This window comes from Pleurodeles waltl, chromosome 9 (genome assembly GCF_031143425.1).
Source record: "Pleurodeles waltl isolate 20211129_DDA chromosome 9, aPleWal1.hap1.20221129, whole genome shotgun sequence".
NCBI classification, from domain to species: domain Eukaryota; kingdom Metazoa; phylum Chordata; class Amphibia; order Caudata; family Salamandridae; genus Pleurodeles; species Pleurodeles waltl.
In genome coordinates, this window is record NC_090448.1 from 774,575,276 (window position 1) to 774,598,356 (window position 23,081).

The 23,081-nt window shown below is 42.8% G+C and overlaps 1 protein-coding gene across 2 annotated transcripts in view; it reads right to left on the reverse strand.

The window, feature by feature from the left end:
- Positions 1 to 23,081, reverse strand: part of MRPL11 (mitochondrial ribosomal protein L11) — a 656,778-nt gene that overhangs the window by 581,324 nt on the left and 52,373 nt on the right. For both annotated transcript variants that reach the window (XM_069207960.1, XM_069207959.1), the window contains exon 2: positions 22,244 to 22,374. In XM_069207960.1, the coding sequence (XP_069064061.1) occupies positions 22,244 to 22,366 (123 nt within the window). In that variant the 5' untranslated portion in view covers positions 22,367 to 22,374. The remainder of the gene's footprint in view (positions 1 to 22,243; positions 22,375 to 23,081) is intronic.

Genomic DNA, 23,081 nt, shown 5'->3' on the forward strand with positions numbered 1-23,081 from the left:
TATATATATATATATATATATATATATATATATATATATATATATATACATACATACACATACATACACACACACACACACACACCTCTTTGTATTGATTTTAATAAACAGAACCATCAAAAGCAGTACAGTGCAGTGCGCATCAATACAAGGATGACATACTGGTTTTCCTTTAAACCTATTGGTCAGATTCCTGTAAAATAAAGCAGTCACATATGCATGTATAAGAATCTATAATACCCACTACAGTGAGCAGGACATTCCCCCTGCACCCCCAGGAAGGATGCACCCGAGACCAAATCGTACACATCTTAAGAATTACGTAAACACAATCTAACCACAGTTGGTCGTTGTTCCTTTAAGCATCACATATATCATACCATCAGTCATCCTCATCCGTGCTCCCTTCTGGGCTCGACTTCTCCACACCGGAGAAGCGCTTCAGTAATGTCCCCTGCACACTCACATCCGTGAGTGCCCCTTCCCCTCTCCACGTCATGCGCAGATGTTGTTCTACAGCAGCCCCGCATTCCATCAAGTCTTGAATCCAGCAGGAGACAGCCGGGCACTGGGAGCTCATCCAACCAATGGCCACCCTATGTTTGGCCAACAATAAGGCCAGTTGTGTGAGTTTGGATATTCCTACCCCAGGGCCTCTTTACCACTCCTAGAAGGCATGTCACAGGTGACACCTCGAGCCCTAGTCCCGTTACTTTCTCCACTTTACACACCACCTCCTGCCAGAACTGATACACCAACAGACAGGACCATGCCAAATGAAGAAAAGAAGCATCCAACAGGCCACATTTAAGACAACTCGCCCCCCTTGCTTGGTCAATCTGAGCCGATCAGGTGTAATGTACGTTTTGTGCACAAAGTTAAAGTGTAATAGTTTGAACCTGTTGTTACATGACATAGAACGCACTAGTGATAATGCCACTGCCCAATCCGCATCCTCCATGGGCTCTCCAAAATCACGCTCCCATACCATGCGCGCTACACTTGTAGGACCAGATTGGTCCTCCCGAAGGGCCTATAAAACAGAGTGATCAGATGGGCATCATCACCCCAGTTCAATAGTCCATTCAACACAGACGATGCTTTAGGGGCCAACGGAAATTAACACCAGATCTCCTTGGCCACACTCTCCATTTTGGCATATTGCAAGAACTGCCCTGGACCCAGTCCGAATGTATCCAGAGCATCTAAGAATGAGATAAATTCTCCGTTGGGATCTAAATCTCCCGCCACTGCACATCCTCCCAATCTCCAGGCTTCCATTGACATTAAGGCATCCAAATCCCTAAAGGGGGCTAAGTCTCAGATCTTTAACTCTCTATCAAACAGGGCATGTTTGAGAACTTTCTTGACCGCCTCCTCCCATATCTAAGCAGTAGTTCTAACCAGATATGGTACATCGGACTCAGACCAGCCACCCGACATTAGTAAATTAACGCGGATGCGTCTTCCTGCCTAACAATCCTACAAACAATCTCTTCTCCCAGTTGTCCGAGTCTCATCTACTTCGCAGCGTGCTATAGGTGGCTGCATAGTAGTAATTTCTAATATTCGGGATTGCCAATCCTCCCTCCTCTAACCCCCTCTGCAACGTTGACAATGCCACCCTGCTACGCCGCCCAGCCCATACCAACGAGATCAGCAAGCTATCCAGTCGATTAATAAGTCGGGCAGGCAGCTGGAACAGTGAGTTCTGAACCGGATATAGACACCTTGGCAAGAATACCATCTTGGCTACAGCCGCTCTCCCCATTATCGAGAGAGGTAGTTTATTCCAGAATAGAACCGACCGCTCAAGACTGGACATCACTCGTTCCACGTTGTGTTTTTCATGGGCCGCCACGGTTTGAGTCACCCAAATCCCCAAATATCTAAAGCTTTCAATCGCCCATCGGAGCACCTCCCTCGGTAACTCCTACAGCGAGACACCAAAGAGAGAACTCAATGGATACAGAAGTGAATTCTTCCTGTTCACTCGAAGACGGGACACAGGTCCAAAAGCCTCCAACAGCTGCAACAGCGCAGGTACCGAAACGCCGGGTTTACGAAGATACACCAGTGCCTCATCCACATATAAAGAGACAGTAGGTGAGGCCTACCCCACTCGGATACCCCTGGGCTCCAGCTCCCCTCGAATCCAGATAGCCAGTGGCTCCACAGCTAAAGCAAATAGAAGCGGAGAAAGCGGACAGCCCTGCCTAGATCCCCTGCCAATCTTCCACACTTCTGATAACTCTCCCCCCTACTTGAACACGTGCAACGGGTGCAGTATTTAACAGTTGCACCCACGCACAGAATTGTGGGCCAAACCCCATAGCCCGCAGCACCGCTAGTAGGCATCCCCATTCCACTGTGTCGAAGGCTTTCTCGAGGTCCAATGACACTAGTGCCAGCTCATCCTCCCCATCCGCAGTGTCATGCAGCACATGCACCAGCAATGTAAATTATAGGCCGTGCTGCGACCCGGAATAAAACCACATTGGTCTTCATGCACCAAACTCCGAATTACTCCTCGAAGCCTAGTGGCTAATATTTTGCAAAGGACCTTCACATCACTATTCAACATAGTAAGCGGGAGATAGGAGGAGAGATCACCCGGATCCCCCCCCCCAAGGTTTAAGCAAACAAACAAACAATGCCCTGGCGCATTGTTTCCGCAGGATGCCACGCTGTCTCGGCTCTTCAAACACACCAACAATTTCTTCTGCAATAGTAGGGGAAACGATTGATATAGCTCAATCGGAAACCCATCACTCCCCGGCGATTTAGATTGACAGCCTCCATCGCCTCGCTCACCTCCTCTACCGTTATGGCTGATTCAAGAGCCTTCCTGCATTCCGGCTCTAAACGCGGCATCTGCATGAGCTGTAGAAACCCTGCCAATTCCTCATCTGGGACTACCGTACCCGCTCGCGATACTCTCTGCAGATGCTCTACCAATACCTTGCGTATGTCATCTCATCTTTGGCATTCCTAATATACACAATGGGGGTGGGGGATGCTCCACTTCTCTTTTCAGAAACCATGCCAATAATTTGCCCGACTTATCCCCCTTCCTATTCAAGCGCTGTCTATATGCTTGAAGTATAACCTTGCTTAATGTATCTCAGCAGTTGTTCACCATCTTGTACAGCCGAAGTTGTTCCCTCTCAGCCTCCTGCGTAAGTGGTGTCTGACCCTGCAATGCCGCCAACTTGTCCTCCCATTCAGTTAGTTCTTGCTCCATTTGTTTACGCCCCCCACAAGCAGTACCAATAAACACCCCCCTCACAACTGCTTTCACCGCCTCCCATTCCGTACCTCTAGAATCCGTAGTGGACCAATTTAGGTCCAAATAGTCCTGGATAGCCACCGCCACCTTATCACGACATCTAGCATCCCCCAGAAAGCCCACAGGCATCCTTCAACTACGTTTTAGCTCTGTATTTTCAGGCCCCCACTGCAGCTGCATGGTCAGACAAAAATCTACCCAGATGACCAACGTCCAAAATCTGTGATGAGTTCAGGCCACCCAGGAGAAACCGATCAAGCCTACTATGTATGTTATGTGTCTTAGAGTGACATGTATACTCCCTGCCCTCCGGGTGTAGTACCCTGCATGCATCCCATAGCCCAAAATTATGCTTTACCTCAGCGAGGGATCTCATCGTCAGTGGTTTAGTCCCCAATCTGGGCAGGAGGCGATCCCTTTCGCCATTCAGGATGCAGTTATAATCACCTGCCGAAAATAAGAGGCGCATCCATCCCATCCCCTATAGTCTCAGGGATACTATCATAAAAGGAGGGATCATCCACATTAGGTGCATAAATATCCAGAATGGTGAGGGGCTCCCTGTCTAGCGTGCCTTGCACAACCACATACCTCCCCTCAACATCCACCTCACTGTATATATGAGTTAAGGGAACCCCCAGGGGCAATCCATATCATCACCCCTTTCGCATAAGAAGAGAAAGATGAGGAGAGCATCTGACCCGCCACTTCTTCACCAACTTTTGAGTTTCCTCCTCAGTCATATTCGTTTCCTGGAGACAGGCTATTTGGACCTTATGACGTTTCAAAAAGAAATGCACCCCATACCGTGTGGTGCAATTCTTCAGCCCCCTGATGTTCCACATCAGTATATTAATTTGCCATCCCATACCAAATAGGTTTTCCCCTCCAGTCCCACCTACCCCTCATCCCTTCCCTCCCTACAAGGGAGTTAAACAGAGTGAAAGCCCATTCCATCTCCTGCAAACACACATGCACTGCTATTGAAACCTACAACCATCCACGCAACGGGCCAACCAAACAACCCAACTCCCTAGTTCCCACCCCAGGTGAACAGTAATTCAAACACATCAAACCATACTGTAGATCCATACATATGATTGCTGCCAGGACAACAGCCTAACCCCCAACTCCCCAGCTACAAGATCCTACCACTACTGTGGAGTGGCCACCCCCCACCCTGACCACAACAGTTATGTCGTTGAGTACCTATGCATAGAACGCAGAAAACGGCTTGCGCCCCCCATCATACAACTTAAGTGCAAATTTAAAGTTTAACCTTCCTTGAAATTGAAATATAGCATATTCTTTTATAAAATGGGCACAGATATTTAACTGTTTTCAGGATTAGTGTTCACAATGATCCTAGTACATCTCTTACTCCCCATTTCCTAGCGAGTCCACGTAGTCCTTCTTACCTCACCTGGGAAGGTAAAGTCCCTTACGACCAATTTGACTGCTAGTAAACTAAATGGACTCAGACAAGTAAAGCAGAAAGTAAACTATGTGGCTAATAATTACCTTTTTGGCGTTGCAGGATAACACCTGGTCCTGGCTCCCCATTGTGCTTGCCAGTAATAATTGTTCCTCCTAATACCTTGTGGACCATTATACAGCTGTAAAACATCTGGGCTTGGGTAATATTTATTAAGGTTCTATTATTAATTTTTTCCCTCACTGTCTGATTTTCAAAAGGTCCTACAAAAGCTATTTGCTAAGTATCGAAAATAAATTGTACTTGTGTCTGGAGAATTTCAACCTCAGCATAAAGGACAATGGGATTCTCTGAATCAGATGCCCTTTGGGGTCCTCTGGCTCCCATTTTCCAAATAACTTGGGATTGTTCCTCTCAATTGTTAACTTGGGTGTTGGAGTTAAATTTGGCTCTGATAAGCTGAATGATTAGATCATCCTTTTATTCATATTTTCACCTGGCAATGAGGCTTGCAGCGCTCTGATTATATTTTGATGAAATATCGGGGCTTTAATATTATCATTAATTTCGAAATATGCCCCAACTAATAGAGTGATCATTAACAACTTTATGTTACACTTGATCTTAATGAGGTTAAAATGAGGAATACTAAGATATCTAGCTTTGAATTAGGAACTCAGTCAGATCGTTTATATGTTTGGAAATACGCGGAGAGGGATATACTAACAAATTGGGTGTATGACACTTTAAAAGCCCTTCCTGAAAAATCAACGTCAATGCTTTCAAACTTATTTTGATTTCATGGTGGGACTTCTCTACAACTAGGTCAGAAGCACCCAGAGTGGCTAAAAATGTGTCAAATTATCTATCTATCCTTAGATCTAGTACATATACCAAGCTTGAATGGGAAAACATTAAAAACAATCAAGAGACAAACCTTTGGCTTGATCTTCAATCTGCTGTTATTCATCGCAATGTGTGTACATTTTGGTTTTTGATTGCAAAAAGTCAAGGTAGGGATACTCAAAAACACTGATCCAGGTAGATGAAGGTTGTTGGCGCTTTTAATACGGAGAGCTATATTTGTCAACTACCATCGATCTTCCTGACCCAAAATTGTTATTTCACACTAGAAGTTCTGGCTATCTTGAATTTTCCCTGTGTGAAATTGCTAATGTTATTTTAGAACTTAACAAAAGTCGAACACAGGGACCGGATGGAATGCCAGCCTGCCTTGTTAAGCAGATCATTTCTTATGGGCTGGAATTCTGAAGCCATTATTTGATTATGGTTTGAAGACAGATGTAATTCCGAAGTCTTGGCAAGGTAGTAATATCATTCACATTTATTTAAAAAAAATAAAAAAGTAGATCATAATCTCCCAAAACATTATCGTCCAATAGCACTTTTAGACGTTAATTTCTTTGGTGAAAGCAGTCCTGCACCTGTCTACTGAACAGTCAGACTTTCCTAAGGCTTGTTCCACAATAGATAATATTGCAGTTTATTAGATATGATGATATATGCAGAGCAAGAAGTATGTGAAATTTCAGAAAAAGAAGATATATGTGGCATATGCTGATTTCAGTAGTATCTGCTGATTCCGTAGATAGACAAACACTTGGCATAAACGTATTAGATTTGGTTTGATTTCCCAGAATCACTGATATCTCTTCTTTCGAATAATTGGTTGAAAGTACTTTTGGGTACCGGTAATGAATACTCTTAAAATTTCTGTAAACGATGGCCTTAAACACGGTTGTATAAGAACCCTTTTGTTATTTTCCATATACTTGTATGATTTACCATCACTTTTAAGCCAGGGTGTTACAGGCCCCCCTAAATGTGGATCTAGGGAACTTTATTGTAAATTGCTATTTGGCAGGAACATTTGAGGCATAGTAAAGGGGTTTTCACACTTAAGACCTGATATCCTGTCTGTTGTATTACAAGTTCCATTTTATCCTATGGAACCTGTAAAAAGGTGGGCAGGATATCCGTCAAGTTTCTGACAGAGTATTCCATCCGCCAAGGTCATTATCAGGCCCTTAATAATGTTAATTCCTATAACCCTAGAGAGATGTAATTGAATAGTGATGAGGTGCCAACGTGCAAGAGTAGTGGTGTTTTAATGTTCTGTTTTAAACAGGCTGCTAAATTAGATTTTTATGAAGCTTTGCAACATTGTTTACAGACAAAACTACTGCACTTGAGCAGTACCTTTGTAAGTTGTGGTGAGATGTAATTTTATTTAAAGGCCAATCCATATCCCTCTGTATGAATATTCTTTAATGAAATTCAGGTTCAGCCAAATACAGATTGGTGAAAATGTTTGGCTTAAAAAGGAGGGGCCATTCTCTCATCCTGGCTGATAATAATGTGGTGCTGACAGACAGGATATGAATCATGCTTTATTATTTTACCCATCCTTTACATCTTCAGAGAAAATTTACTAATACAACTATTTCTAAATATTTTAAAGCTACACGCGAGGAAGCACTTTATCTGTTGTTTAACCCTCCCTCTGTGAATGTCTGTTATCGTCTGAAGTTCTTTTGATCTTCTCTTGAATTATGATTTGTTTAGAATTATTATCTTTATTTTATTGTGTCACTTTCGAGTGAACATATATTTAAATAGTGAGGCACTGCATTACCTTGTGGATTTTTAAAAATTTGTATTGCACTTATGTCTTTTTATCTATGTGTTGGTAAAGGTGTCTTCTGCTTCAAAGCTTTTTATTGATTAAATAAATATCAACTAATTAATTGTTAGCAAATGGAACCCAGCCTACCTAATGATATGTACCTAAATAAGGTCACACTTAAATCATTCACCTGCGGCTCAGAGGACAAGACACTGGCAACAAACCATCTAACATAGGAACGTCTGCTCTCACTACAAAATAAACCAGTGCTCACAAATTAGTCAAAATGGCACAGTGATCAAAAACAGAGAGCAGAATGAAGCAGAGTGTAGTACAGCTGAGTGACAGAATGAAGTAGAGTGTCGTAGTGTGGAGTGGCTCGGAGTGGAGTAAAGTGGCATAGAGTGGGGTAGAGGGAGTTGCATACAGTGGAGTAGAGTATTGTGGCATAGAGTGAAGCAGATTGTCAGAGTGGAGTGGCAGATTGGAGTAGAGTGTCATACCATGGAGTGGCAGAGTGTTGTGTAGTAGAGTGGAGTGGCATAGTGTGTTGTGGACTATACTGGAGGAGTAGACTGGAGTAGAGTTGAGCGGAAGGGTATAGGGTAGAATAGTGTCAGATTGGAGTGTTGTAGAGTGGATTAGAGTCACTGAGAGGAGAGGCATAGAGTGTCGTTGAGTGGCATTCAGTAGAGTAGATTGTCAGAATAGAGCGGGAGAGAGTGGAGTAGAGTAATTAGGGGGTGCAATAGCTGCAATGTTTACAATGAAGACTGCATAAAAAATAAAAAATAAAAGACTCCAGGCAGTAAAAGAAAAGCTTCACACTGGCAAAGACATATTTATATCCTTTGCTTCTGTGTTTAAAATAGCTGCTTCTTTGGTGCAGCATAGTTCTCACGCCCGAGCAGAGAGCCAACTGCACAACAGTGCGGTCCATTAACTGGCCCAGGCCCTCAGATTCATTTTTGCAACTTCCAAAAATGAAGGTCTTAAGGAGGAGAGGATTAGCAAAGTGGCGAAGAGGAGACTGCAGGGTGCTAGCAGTCTGATGCGGGAGAGACCGGTGCCCCTAAGAAGAGAGAAGAGTATCCGAGGCAAGCTGTACTGGATATATGCTTGCAGTATCTGAGTGGATCCATCTATTTTTTCATTTATTTATTTATCGCATTTCTTGATAATTTTAGCTGCAATTTGTTTGATTTGCATTTTATTCAAGCTACGTCATTGCCATCTCGTGGTGACCCTGTTTTTTTAGGTAGTACTATACTATGCTTTTAGTCTTTGGAAAGCTGGTGTAATAATCAAAAGAGTGATTGCAAGGTAAGGGCAGACATTTAATCGAGTGTTTTAGAGCCCAATGACTCGAGGAGTTCTACTTTCGCTGCTTACTTTTTAGTATAACAAGCACTGTTGTGTGTTTGAATACCAACCGAATAAATTGAGGCATTCATCCTCTGATGTTGGTAAACTAAATAGCAATAAGCCAGGTCAAAGAATAACTTTTTTTACAGTGAAGGGAAATGCAAAAGACTGCAGCAATTAGCACCTTTTAAAATACAAATTATTATTCAGCGCCATTGCCAGATGACAACTTAGATAAAGCAATGATGCCACTAAAAAGCATACCGAACTAAAGGTGCAAGCGAGTGCTCTGTGTCTGTCCTAATCCATATAAATTGAGCTGCCATTTTTCTTTCTGTCCTCTTGCATCACGAATTGCTTCACATCCCTACTGAATCCCTTCGCCACAAATTGAAACGCCTTCAAGTTTGTGTTTTTCACACAAAAAAAAAAACATTCTCTTCGGTTTTACCCCTTGCCGCCACTAAAATGTAATTTACATTACAATGAAATCAAACAGTAATGCTGTCAGGTACATAGCTAAAAGAATTAGGCAAGCTAAGGCACTACATGCTTGGGACCGTCATCAGGACAACAGAGCACTAAATTTGCTTAGTGTGGGACACCTGTGCTACTTCAGTTCCTCCTTTCGGAGGCTGTCCAGAAGCACCTTTTCACAGCTGATAGTCGCATCATTTTGGGCTGAAAGAAAACTGAGGAGAACTTGCCAGGCCGCTTGAAGGAACTTGCCTCAGCTAATCCATGCACCACACCGTCCTGCTCCTAATACCTTCTTTGCTCTGTCATCGGACTGGTAAAAATGAGAACTCATAGTGCCTCTGAGTAGCTGGTCATAAGACACGGGACTGAGTCCTAAAGCGCGACAATTCCAAAGAAAATAGGATTTCTGGAAATCCTATACTGTCGTGGTTGGCGTGACCTATTCTCTAGAATATTAACCCAAAAAACATTTATAAATAGACACTCAAATACTTTAAAGAAGGATATTTCAATGTGCAATGCTCTGATGGAATGGTTTCCATTGATTTTAAATAATTGCGAGTAAAATTACATGCAGCAATAATGCCGCAAAAAGTGCAAATGCATGCTGCAAAATGTTCATATTTGTGCCGCAAAATGTGCTAATCTATGCTGTAATTCCCTTGGGGGCAGGGGGTCTGCACAGTGTTGTGGAGTGGCATGGACTGGTGGAGTGGAATAGAGTGTTGTAGAGTGTCAAAGAGGGGAGTGGCGTACAGTGTGGTAAAGTGGCATAGAGGGAGTTGCATAGAGTGAACTAGATTGTTATAGAGTAGCCCAGAGTAGAATAGAGTGTTGTAGAGCATAGCAGCATTCGGTGGAGTGTTGTAGGGCAGAGTGGATTATAGTGGAGTAGAGTGTTGTAGAGTGGAGTGGCATTTAGTGTCAGAGTGGACTGGTGTGGATTGGCGTAATGTAGTAGTGTGTCAAAGTCGATTGGAGTAAAGTGGTGCGAACTCAGCTGCGTAGAGGTCAGTGATGTAGAGAGGCGTAGAGTGGAGTGGCATTGAGTGGACTGCAGTAAAGTGTCAAAGTGGAGTGTCAGAGTGTTGTGTCAGAGTGTTGTGGCGTGTCAGAGTGTTGTGGCGTACAGTGGAGGGGCCTAGAGTGGCGTGTCGCAGAGTGGCATGTCAGAGTAGAGTGGTTTGCCACAATGTAGAGTGGCATAAAGCGGAGTGGCACAGAGTGGAGTGGTGAGTCACAGAAAAGAGTAGAGTGGCATGCCATAAAGTGTCTAAGAGTGGTCTGACATAGAATAGTGGTCTGTTGCGGTGTAGAGTGGAGTTCAGTGAAATAGAGTCAAATATGCACGGTGCAGGGCTCGCACTGCTATTACAGCCAAAACATTTTCAATTAAAATCACCATTACATAGGCACAGACACACAGTTTTACTGATAAAAGTGTACAGCTCTCAAACGATAATGTGTGGAAATATCATTACCTAGTGTATTTGTTTTGATTGTATTAAAATATTCATTGTCACTACACTTCAGAATTACAAAAAAGGTGCTTCATTTGTGCTTTTCCAATTTTCATTTACAGAGGTTTAAATGTGGTTGTGTGCCCGCCATTTTACCTCTGTCTTTGAATGCACAGCAAATGTGACAGATAAGAGCAAGATTTAAAGGTCTATTTACAGAAAGCCAGCACTCCTGGAGAATACAGTACGTAGGATGTGCTCTATGGGAAGGCATAAACTAAAGCTGGACAGCCTTAAAAAAAAATACAAAAGCCAGCAAATAGAAAGCAAGCCAAGAATAAGTATTTGGTGGTATGTATTCCCAGGGAAGCTTTCAGAATGACCACAAGAAGTTGTTTGCAAACCAGACGGCTGCACTTTGACCTAAAAAGATGCTCTAGAATAACAGGGTAAGTGGCAGTGGCGGAGATTAATTTAAGCATTTCATCATTTCTTTTAAGGTTTTGTTGCCTTAATAAGTCAAGTAGCTGGAAATTATTGAACAGTGAAATTCAAAAGATGAAATTCTGCACTGATCCTCTGCTTCATGTATGGATTCTAAAGAGAACAGTCAAAGTGCTTGCAAGGGGTCTGGTGAAAATCCAGACTGAGGAGTCTGTTAGCCTCTCAAAGCTATCCCAGGGAGAGGTTAAACGAGTCGTGCTAAGACATCTTACTTCAGAATATTCCTGTTATCCAACGTAGGGACTGGTGGGAAAATAATGTGATAGGTGATTTTGTTCTGTCATACTATTAGATTTGCCTTGCTCCGTTGAGTCCGTGTCCGAGAATGGCTTCTCTGCTGTACCTGAAGCTCACTTTTTCCAACTCCTACGCAGCAACGTTTATAAAAAAAAAAATGCAACTTGCATGCAGCGAAAAGGCCAACTGAGTCTCAACCAATGGTACTGGGAGAAACAAAATCACTAGGAGATAAGGTTATAATTACTAATCAAATTGCACAATGATACCACCTAGGCTTTGTAAATGTGAATAAATTTGAAATTATAGGGTAAAAATTACATTGGTATCTGTTAAAAATGGGGTCTCTGGATGACACTCAGGCTGCCCTCCCGTCCAAGCAGGGACCCTCACTCTAGTCAGGGTAAGGGAGATACACAGCTCAGATAACCCCTGCTCACCTCTTTGGTAGCTTGGCACAAGCAGTAAAGCTTATCTCAGAGGCAATGTGTGAAGTGTAAAGTATTTGTACAAACACACACAGTAACACAGTGAAAACACCACAAAAGGTCAACACCAGTTTAGATAAATAGCCAATATTTATCTAAATCAAATAAGACCAAAACGACAAAAATCCAACATACAAAAGCAAAGTTATGAATTTCGGAAGATTAAACTTGAATATAGCGCTTAGAAACACAAATGATTCAGTTTAGAGTCATTGCGGCATCGTGACTGAGTTGTTCCCAACAATCTCACACTAATGGCACTGGTCAATGAGTCACCTGGACCCCCAGGTACAGTACCTTTAGTAACGAAGAAAAAAGCAAGTGCGCGGCGTTGGTTCCTTACTGCAGACAAGGGGAGGTGATGCAGCGTTGGTTCCTTACAATCTGGAAGGGTTGCTGTCAAGACGCGGTTAGATGATCTCACATGGTCGCAGGGACGCCAAGGGGCTGCTGGTACCATGGCAGAGTCAGGTGTCACAGACGTTGGTGACAAGCACTCAAGTCTCACTAAGTCATGGGACATCAGCAGGGCTGCAGCAGCATCAGACCTGCGATGTCGGCAGGATCGTAACACTCCAGCGGGGGCCACGGCCTCGGTTGCAGGCGATGTCATGGTCTCAAGCAGCAGAGTCGGTCTGGGCATCGTCCAGAGTTAGTGCACTGGTTTTTCTTGTGCTTCAACCAGCTTTCACTACCAGAGACTGGAACAGGCACCACCTGGCGAATTAGGATCCACAGTAAGTAGACCCAGAGGCTGGTAAGTGAAGTCTCTGCTGTGCCTGAGACTTCTTAAAGGGAGGCAAGCTCAGTCCAAGCCTTGGAGACACTTCATCAGCAGGATTGTAGAAAGCAGAGTCAAGTCCTTTCCCTCTTAGGCAGAAGTAGCAGCGGCAGGCCAGCACAGCAAAGCAACAGCAGAAAATCGGGTCCTCCTGAAGCATCAAGCTCTTCAGTTTGGCAGAGGTTCCTCTTGGTCCAGAAGTGATCTGACAATCTGGGGTTTTGGGCCCACTGCTTATACTAATTTCTGAATTTGACGTAAGCAAACCTCAAAGGATAGTATCTGTTACTTACAAGATCCTGCCTTGCCAAGGCCTGGCCCCAGACACACTCCAGGGGGTTGGGGTCTCCACTGTGTGAGGACAGGCACAGCCTTTTCAGGTGTGTAAGCTCCTCCCTCCCAAACAATAGCCCAGGAGACTCATTGGGATATGTAGGACACACCCCAGCTTCCTTTGTGTCACTGTATTTTTAAATTGTGAGTTCAGAGACCCCAAACCCCATCTCTACCTGCTCCCAATGGGAAACTGCACTTAAAAGATATTTAAAGGCAGTCCTCATGTTAATGTATGAGAGAGATAGGATTTGCAACAGTGAAAACAGAGTTTGGCAGTATTTTACTGTCAGGACATGTAAAACACATCAGTACATGTCCTACCTTTAACATACACTGCCACCCTGCCCATGGGCCCACCTTAGGGGTGACTTACATGTAGTAAAAGGCAAGGTTTGGGCCTGGCAAGTGGGTACACTTGCCAGGTCGAATTGGTAGTTTACAACTGCACACACACACACACTGCAGTGGCAGGTCGGAGCCATGTTTACAGGGACATTCACGTGGGTGGCACAATCAGTGCTACGGGCGCACTAGTAGCATTTGATTTACATGCCCTGGGCACCTCTAGTACACTTTACTAGGGACTTACTTGTAAATCAAAATATGCCAATCAGGGTTGAACCAATCAACACAATTTAGACAGAGAGCATATGCACTTTAGCACTGGTTAGCAGTGGCAAAGTGCCCAGAGTGGGATGACCCTGCAAAAGGGGCCAGGTCCAACAGTATCCCTATCTTGATGTTGGTAGCAGCACAAGCATAAAGAACAGAATCTATTAAGGAAGGTTAGTGGCCTCAAAGCACTGGTATAGTAGGACTCATAAAAAGTAAACATTATGAGCAAAAAACACAAAGGCATATGCTAGAGTCTAGCATATCGCTTCACCTTTCAGAAATAAAAATAAATGTTGAAAAGCTCCCGCCTTCCCATTAACGTTTACATTCTGACCTTTGTATTTCGTTTATTTGTAAATTAAATAAAATAATAATGTTGCCATTTGTCTGTTTGATGTATGCTTGTTTCCGTCTTTGTGTAGTTTGTTTTAGGTTCCAATTGTAGAAGTTGATTAGTCATTGTTCCTCGACTTCCAATAGTGGCAGGGATGAGGAATTCCTATCGCCCGAAGCCCGGGACATATTGTTTGGGGTCAAAGGCAACAAGTTTTCATGTTTATTTTGTCCTTGGGACAAGTAGGCTCAACCCCCTGCAGCACAAACCTTTGGCTGCCAGTTTACAGACAAGGGTCTGCAGTTGAGGTAATATGTGCATCCATATGTTAATACTGTTCGAACTTTTATTTATGGTTCATTAATTAAAAGCCGCCTTCATTATTAGGGTAAGCTCTGTCAAACATTTTAAGGTCACTCTGCACTAGACAGTGGTTTCAGTAAAAAAAAAAAAAATGTAAAGTGTAAACACATGTTTGAAATGTTTAACAATATGAGGCTAAGTATAATGCTTCCAGAATGCTCTCTGGTTAGATGCAAATGTTTGCACAGGCTTGACAGCAAGAGATGATTCTTTGCTTTCAAAATAAAATGTTCAGAAAAAAATGCAAGTAGGAAAAAAAAACGTTTCGCTACTATGAAACTTTAGGTGCTTTTTCTTTGAAGTGTCTTTTAGTAAACGCTGTTGGTGCATGCTAGTATTTCCAAAAACTATTCCAAATGGAAAATCAGTGTAACCATTTTCAACAAGATTATGGGAAGCATGAAAATAAATAAGCGCTGGCAAAGCCAACCAATGACATTTTTTGGGAGTCTTTTGATTCCGTCGATGCGTGCTTTGTTCTGATATGGCTTTTGTAAAACGTTATTGTTGTGGGAGCTGCCAGGCCCTCACCATTGTAACAAACACTGGCAAACAGGAAAAAAGTTTTTGATCTCAAATAGCACACATTGCCACCAGTGACGTAACAAAGGCCCCACAGCCAACTCCAGGGGGGCCCCTCAGCACAGCACCCTCCCTGAATGAGTTTGGAGGTGGGCCTTCAAAGTTCTTTGCAGGGGGGTCCCCTCCAGTTTTGGTACGCCACTGATTGCCACAGTGGTTCCTGGCACTGAACAAAACTACTTTGTATTTTCTCTTTCACAAGGAGCATATTGGCACACAATCACACACAGGAAAGCCAGCCGGTAGGTAGAGAAATAGAAGTTTAATACAAATAAAATGTCTTTGTTAATGCCAGACCTAATTAGGGACCCAATTCTTAAAGAAAGTCACAAAAGTGCATCCATGTTATATGTCTTTGAATTAGTGGCTTTCATGAATTCACAAGAACATACAGAAGTAGACCAGGAGATTGTACTCCTAGAAAAATTGTGTGAACTGTATTTTAGCAGAAGAAATATGCAGGTGTAGATTTGCTCATGTGAAAATCTATTGAGCGTTTACAAGTTCACTTTCCTTCCACCCACTTTTTTCCCAACCCTGGAAGAACTACTACTTCTGCCCTTGACAGTAAATTTCCAACCTTTCCCATTATAGCAAACTTTTAAAGAAGAGCTGGAGAAAATCCTTAAAACATTCAAGTTAGTAGGATTTCCAGACTCAAAGGCTTTCCAGGCCCTGGATCTATTGCTTAAGGTTTCCTCCAGCCCCAGTATGTAGATACGAGGAAAGGTGGAAAAAATAAGGAAATTGCTATAATAGGGATTGAAGATGCAAATATTGAAGCCCTACTATAGTAGTAGCCCTGGCATATTCAGACAGGCTATTATCACAGCTCTTAAATAATGAGATCGCTGCCATAATTTGTCACCGCTCTACATGGCACTGAAGAGACCGGAAGATTTTTGTACAGAACAAGCAGATTTAAGAAGCAACCTGTCCTATGCACAAGTAGATATTTTATAAAATTCCAAACCACTGAGTGGGTTCACTGGTGTCCACAGAAGTCAGACCCTTAAACACAGAGGACCTAGACAACTGTAAAAGCTGTTAATTAACCCTTATTGCTTCTTGCAGAGCAGACTAAATATATATCCACAACAGTAGGTTTCGTCACAACAATAACATTTTAAATTTTAGGGCTTACCACATTTTCAAACAGATTTTTTTTTAATCTATAGATCACCATGAAGAAGAAAATTAGTAATGTTATGTTTCTGGTTACTTTCTAATATTTACAGGCACTACTGTGTTGTCTACACACACACACACACACACACACCCACACCTTTCCATACACTCAGGGAACTGTTTTATCCTGTGTTACCTACGCAAGATCAACTGCACTGTGAATTTCCAATATATAAATCACCATTTTTAAAGTGCACAACATTGAAATCGACTCTAGGCATTAAGATAATGATTAAAACCTTACTCAAAGCTCATTCTCTCCTCTGAAGGATGAACATTTGAGCTGTTCCTACTGCAAACTGAAATAGTCATTGCAGATTGAACTCATTGAATTTCCTGTGAACCTTGATACCTGCCTTCCTGCTTCTCTCTAGTCCCCTTAAAGGTTTGCTCTCTTTTCCAGTTGTCCGAACATACTGTACAATCTATGGTAACAATTAAAACAGTTTGCCTACATATATGCACAGACTACCCGAGGGCTGAAAGGAAAGCCTGTCTGCACTTAAAGCCTTCTTCTTGAAAAGCTGACCAATTATGGGCTGCCCCTCTCCACATTTTGAGTTCAAAACTACAATGACATCTTGGGAGAACAAAGCAAAAAAACTCTTTGGTGTCGCCCTTTAGAGCAACGAAGATTCACCCTTTCATAACAACCTAAAGATGGCTAGAGAGACGTGAAACAGAGGCTCCAGGACAAGCTATCTCACATTGACAAAAGAGATACAGCGGAATTGTGTAATAATGATGGAACAATCCTGACCACAAAAAGGTGCACAAAAACTACATAAAATATAAAAATATAACCACACTGGGTATCGTCTTCGGGAACTCATCTTCAGGACGCAGGCTCCCAAACTGCAGAAACTCCAAGACCCCACCAATGGGTCTTTCCTATGTTTCATACCTTTAACATGTCAAGAACCAAACTATGTAAGTTCTACTGAAGTTCACCCCATTTGCTTTAATTGCCTTCTTTAACTTTTATGATACGTTCTAGCAGGCTGGCATTATGATTCCAAGAAGTAAGATAAATAGTCCCAGTGAAAGCGCTACTTTCTCTTCCTCTTAGAAACTAGTGCCTGAAACTTAGCAACATATTGTCTTCATAACCCTGCAGTCTTTTTTAAGGTACATAGAACCTTACTGTATCCTACAATTATCTAGAAAGTCATAGCCCCTGATGTAGTGTTAATTCTGCTTCTCGTTGATAACCAGTCACACTTCTGAGTCTTTGAAAACATCCAAAATCTGGTCACTGTGCCATGAAGAAATGCTCTACAAGTGTGCCAGACAAGCTGGTTCCAACTGTACCGTCATTCTCTAAGAAAGACTAAATAGTTTTACTTCCAAGTTCATGAAGCACTAACTCCAGTACTCTTTTGACTAACGTACCATATAGTATCTCTTTTTTGTGAATCAATTAGTCCTCTGAATACTCTGATGGTTAGGCAAATCTACACGGTGAGGATCGTAGTGTATCATATATCTGTCTGTGTGACCTTGCAGCGTAATACTCTCACAAAACCATCTTGGGTTCAGTTAGGCTTGTTTCCAAAACCCTTAGCGTAACCCTGGGTAGCTGTGGCCTCAAGCAGTAAAGCTTAAACAAAGGAACTATTGTAAAGCAATTAGTAACAAACAACAAAATAAAGTCACACAACACAAAAGCAATCAAGCACCAATATTTAAAAATAGATTATAATTTTATTAATTTATAGATCTCAAGATGAGCAAAATCCACTGGAGGGTTTTGTAGATCGAGATTTTTAAAGAAAATGTAAATTTAAGTATTTTAGTCCAAAGTGCCAACAGCATTGGTAACCATAAAATTTACAAACGTTTCTGAAATTTGAAAGCGTTGTGTTCAGCTATTCCGGCCTGGACAAGGCAACCAATTCCAAGAGGAAGAAGGTCTTGGTGGGGGGCGGGAGGCAATAAGGAGGTTTTGGACAGTTGCTTAGTCACCAAAGCAGTCTCAAATCCAGTTCCACACTTTACATCAAGACCTTCAATGGAGTGGTCCTGATGCTGGGGATGCTGAAAGATGCTCTGGATGCTGTGAGGTCCACGGGATGCTTCCTGGGGTTATTCCGCGGTGCACAAGTAAGGTGGAGGAGATATTTTGGCCACAGGGCTCAGAGTCACAAAGTCCTATTTGAGCCAGGAGAGGTCCAGCTGCAGCTGGTCTTCTGATCAACAGACACCGTGGGTCCAGCGATATCCCTTGGTGAGGGCTAGTGTCCATCTCTGGTACCCAATCCACACACTGATGCATCTCCCGAGCCCGGCAGACACAGGTGCAACTTTTGTGTCCAGAGCGGAGGGCTTCCGAATTCCTTGTGAGTGGGTACTGGCTGGCCAAAATGAGCGACTTCAACTTTTATGGCCATGGTGTTGGACCAGGATGTCAGTTGACGGACATTTGGAGTCACACCTTTGGTCTGGGGTTCAGGAGCACAGGCAAAGTCCTCTTTGCTAGCCCAAGGAGCAGCAGGTGCAGTATAGCAGTTGGTGCAGTCTCTTGCCAGCTCCAGGGGTCAGGAGAGCAGTTCTGTCTTCAGTCTTGGTCTTCTCTCCAGTCTAGATGTGATCTGACATTTTGGGTGCCAGAGGTGCCGTATTTTTGCACAGAAAATGCCCTGGAGGGATGATGCAGTCACTAGCCAATAGAGCTACCAGGATCCCTCTCACCTTATGTCACCTTCCAGCTATGTGTGGCATTGAGCAATCCCAGAGTGCATTATTCCGCACACGCCCAAGAGGTCTGAATACTTCCTTTGATGTTAGGAGCTTGGTAGCACACCCTATAGATGTGGCTACCTGTGGGCTACACACTCATAAAAAAGGTTTGACAAGTGATTTCCCCTCTCTGTCCCCACTAGCAGCCCGTCTATCGGACAAAGGGCCTGCCCTACACAAGTGCGATGGCCATTTGCCCACTAAAGGCAATTTCCCCTTTGAAGCTCGCCTTTGTGGCCAACGCCCTGTTTGGCTTCCTGCATGGGGGAGGTATCACCTCTCTCTGTGGCTGGTCTCTATTGTTCCTGACCCTGGGAGTCGTTCACACCACTCCCCATGATGAAAGAAGGATGTCTGGTGGCCAGCAACTGTGAAAGACCACCGGATAACCTGGGCAACTGAGTGGCAAATTTCTAACAGTTTCCCTTCCTGAAAAGTGACATTAAATTTGGCTTGGGCATCAAGTCGGGGTTTATGCCACGAATAATCTGATATCTTGTAATAATCATTTTAGTAGTACCATTCAGAAGTTAGCATAACTGAGATGTCAGTCTAACTCTGTATTAGCAAATGGGACTACTAACCTTTCCACATCAAAAACAACAATTTGAAGTTTTGCTATGATGACATACTAAAGTATATGACCTAACTACTAATACACAGCTCCTTGCCTTGGGGCTCAACAGGCCTTCCTTATGGGAGGCTTACATATATTGTTAATGGAAGTGGGGGCTTACCCACTGATTTAAATGACAGAAGTCGAACTAGCAGTTTTAAAACTTTTCTACCAGGCTGCAGTAGCAGGTGGGGAGCCATTTTGTGCTGTCACACCGAGGATGGCATAATCAGTGCCGGAGCCCTGGGTGGACACTCCAACTTACATGCCCTACTAACCTTGGAACGGTTAACATATACTAGGGACCAATAACTAATTCAGCTTATGCCAATTTGGGGGTAGCCAACTCAACCAACATTTTGTGATGGGTTGAAATACAAGCCTAACTGAAGGTACTGAGAATTGGACGGTAGGCCTCAGTGCACTCTCAGAACGAAAAACCAGCAGCATCAGTCCAAAATCTTAGGGCTGATAATGCACAAAGAGGCATTTCCTTACATACATCTTGGAATCTGACCATTCATTGTAGAATCCGTTGGACCTAAGTCAATTTGAGACTGCTGCCCATATTTCCCAGAATGTAAAGCACTCTTCATCCTTAATCTCCCACACAAAACTCACATCACACTGCACCTCAGGGAGCCCCACTGGATCCCGATACATAAACACACTCATTTCAAAGACACACATTTAAGGCACTATAAAACTTAGACCCCACCTACCAAAAGAGTGGCATCTCTTCCACCAACCACCCAGATACCTCTGCTTTGCAGGACTCATAATCGCACACATCCCATGCACACACATAACCAGATCACAAGGACGGGTGTTTTCTTACATCTCTCCTAAATCCTGGAACAACTCCTACTCCACATCAGAGCCTCTGCCTCTCTTCTTGAATTTCGCAAGAAGGTGAAGACCTGGCTTTTCAATTAACCAACCTTCCAAAGACAGGAGTTATGCACACAAACCTGCTCTGCACATAACTCTTATTATAGGATTATTATTCTTCCTAATAGCTGTAACATTTACATTTTGTATTTAACAGCCAGTTTTTTCCGCATATGAGCAAACTTAAATGCATGATCCACATCAGGATCCAAGCCCCCATTATAATCCAGACCCACTATGATTGCAACATCATCCTGGTTTGGGTCACAATAGAAACTAAGATTAACGTCTACCTTTTATGACCAATCATCCCTCTAAGCTGCGTATCACAGAAGAGAAAAAAAAAAAAGCTTAAAGAGATCACCAGCCCATATCAATTTTTTAACCATTCCTTACACTCACAAGTCACCCACCCAAAAAAATAACCATTTTCTGACTCCACCAGGCAGCCACTAATAGATGCACTCTTCTGAAGTTGATTTGATGCAAATGTAGGGGACGCTGCACAAAATGGTTTAAACATTTAGGTTTATACACAATTATTGTACTTTAGAAGGTTGGTTTATTAAGGGTGTGCATAAATTCTATGACCATATCTAAATACTCATTATTCAATGCTTGCATTAGGTGGTACACATATCTCCGAGTAGGTATGCTTACACCAATGTTACATTCTAGGTGTCATGGATCACATGGGCACCTTCAAATCTAAAGCGCAGGCAATATATGTACATTTTATCATCTTTCATCACTAATGTGTCACTATCAATCCACCTAGGGAGCCAATAAGGTGGCTTCAGTTGCTTTAATTTATGTGATTGCTTTATTCATCCACTATCATGTGCTCCCACTAGGCATATAATAAATGCAGAACATGTAAATATACAAGGGAAGGCGGCAGACAGAATGCTGGAGGAAAACCACAAAAGGAGAAGACCCAGTTGTAGAAGCATCTTCATATCAAGTTATGACCTTCTGTAGACCCTATCCAAAGAGGCCCAGCTGAGTCTTTCTTTTAGAGATAGATATAAACTATGGACACGTTCTACTACAGTTATTATTGTTCATTATGTCGTGAGATGAATGCTAGTTATGCTCTGTCTAGCAGCTTTCGGTTTCCTTTTGTCCTGGTATATATTCCTCTGGCTTTACTGTTTTCACTGAGCTTGATCAAAAATGTGTCCTGATGAAAAACCCTCCCTATTGCAGTGCAAGACCGAGATTGGGGGACAATACGTTGCTTCAAAATCGTTTTTCACAATTGTCAATGCAAATTGAAGTACTTCAGATTTAGATAATCATAGTATGTAAAACAATGTTGTTCTGACTTCATATTACTATTGTAATTATTACACACAAGCACATATTTGACAATACTGCCACTACAACGGTTTTTATACCACTACATGCTCAGACACCAGTTGTTCTGAGATGCTAGAAGGCGTATTCAACTAAGTTGAGGAAGTACAAAGTTCCTGGGTAACCACTACATGAAATATTTCCATTGCGTAGATAACATAGAAATCTGACATAGCTAATGGATTTCAGGACTTGTGTTGATCACAGATGCTCTAAAGTGTTAGCAAACTTCGAAATACAATTTACCACTAGAAAAATTCTGAAAGCTAAACAAAAGGGCAACCTTGCATCTGCAGGATTAAGAAAGCTGTTAACGGGCAGAATATTATGAGAGGGTCTTCTTATTGAATGAACTAAAAAGGCTGGCTCAGCTCACGTTCTCCGAGTTTCAAATACTCTGTCGTGGCCTTGATAGATGTACTGCTCTTGAACCTACGAACAACTTCACCTACTACTCAACTTGGAAAAAGACGTTAAGTGGCGGCATTTCAGTCTGATGTTGTCAAAAGCCAGAAAGGCACCATCGGGTCTTACCTGTCCGAGAATCGGCCCTAAAGGAGGCCCAGGAGCCGCTTGTCCTGACCGCACAATGGCACGAATCACGCCACCCAAGTCGGCCTTCTTCACGGCTTTCACTGCTCTGGAAGCTTTTGACATTTTGCCACCTGCAAGTGAAAAAAAAAAAGATTTAAGAAATGGAAAGACATGAGGAAAGACTACTCTGAACCAGAAGCATGTAGGAATTGGATGATGGGGGTGATTCTGCAGGTATCCGAACGTGCATTTTGCAGATAACACTTTGCTTTCTGGAGGCAGTGCATTAGGGAATTTAACTATATACCAATCTAAGGTAGGAGTATCACCAATCCACTTGATTCTCACCGTGTATCCTGCTCTCAGGCTTAGCTTGCCACATTTAAATTTCACCAATTAAATTATGGATTTGTGACCTTGTTACAACATGTATGGTATATCATCAGTTCTCAAATCAATGTATACTTTCTATAGTCAGACTCGTTTAAAATGGGTTTCCAAATTTTTTACAGCAGCGAGTGCAGGTTTCAGTGGGATATTACAGTGGTGAAGGTATTTCTCAGTAGATGTCATAGGCGTGAGGGTAGCTCTTAGTGTGATGTCTTTGCTATAATGCACCCGTTCTAAGGTTCCTTAAGTAAGGGCTGCACCGAGCATCAGTACCCAGGGTCAAGAGGTGAAGGGATGCAAGCTAGGTCATTCATTCACCTGGATTTGGATAGTCCGTGGAACTAAAACTGGTTCTGTGTAGTACAGATGCGTTTTTTCGCAGGCTCCAAGTACGATTTCACGGTTGTTTGATCATCTCCAACTGTATTGTCACACTGCTGTATCCAGC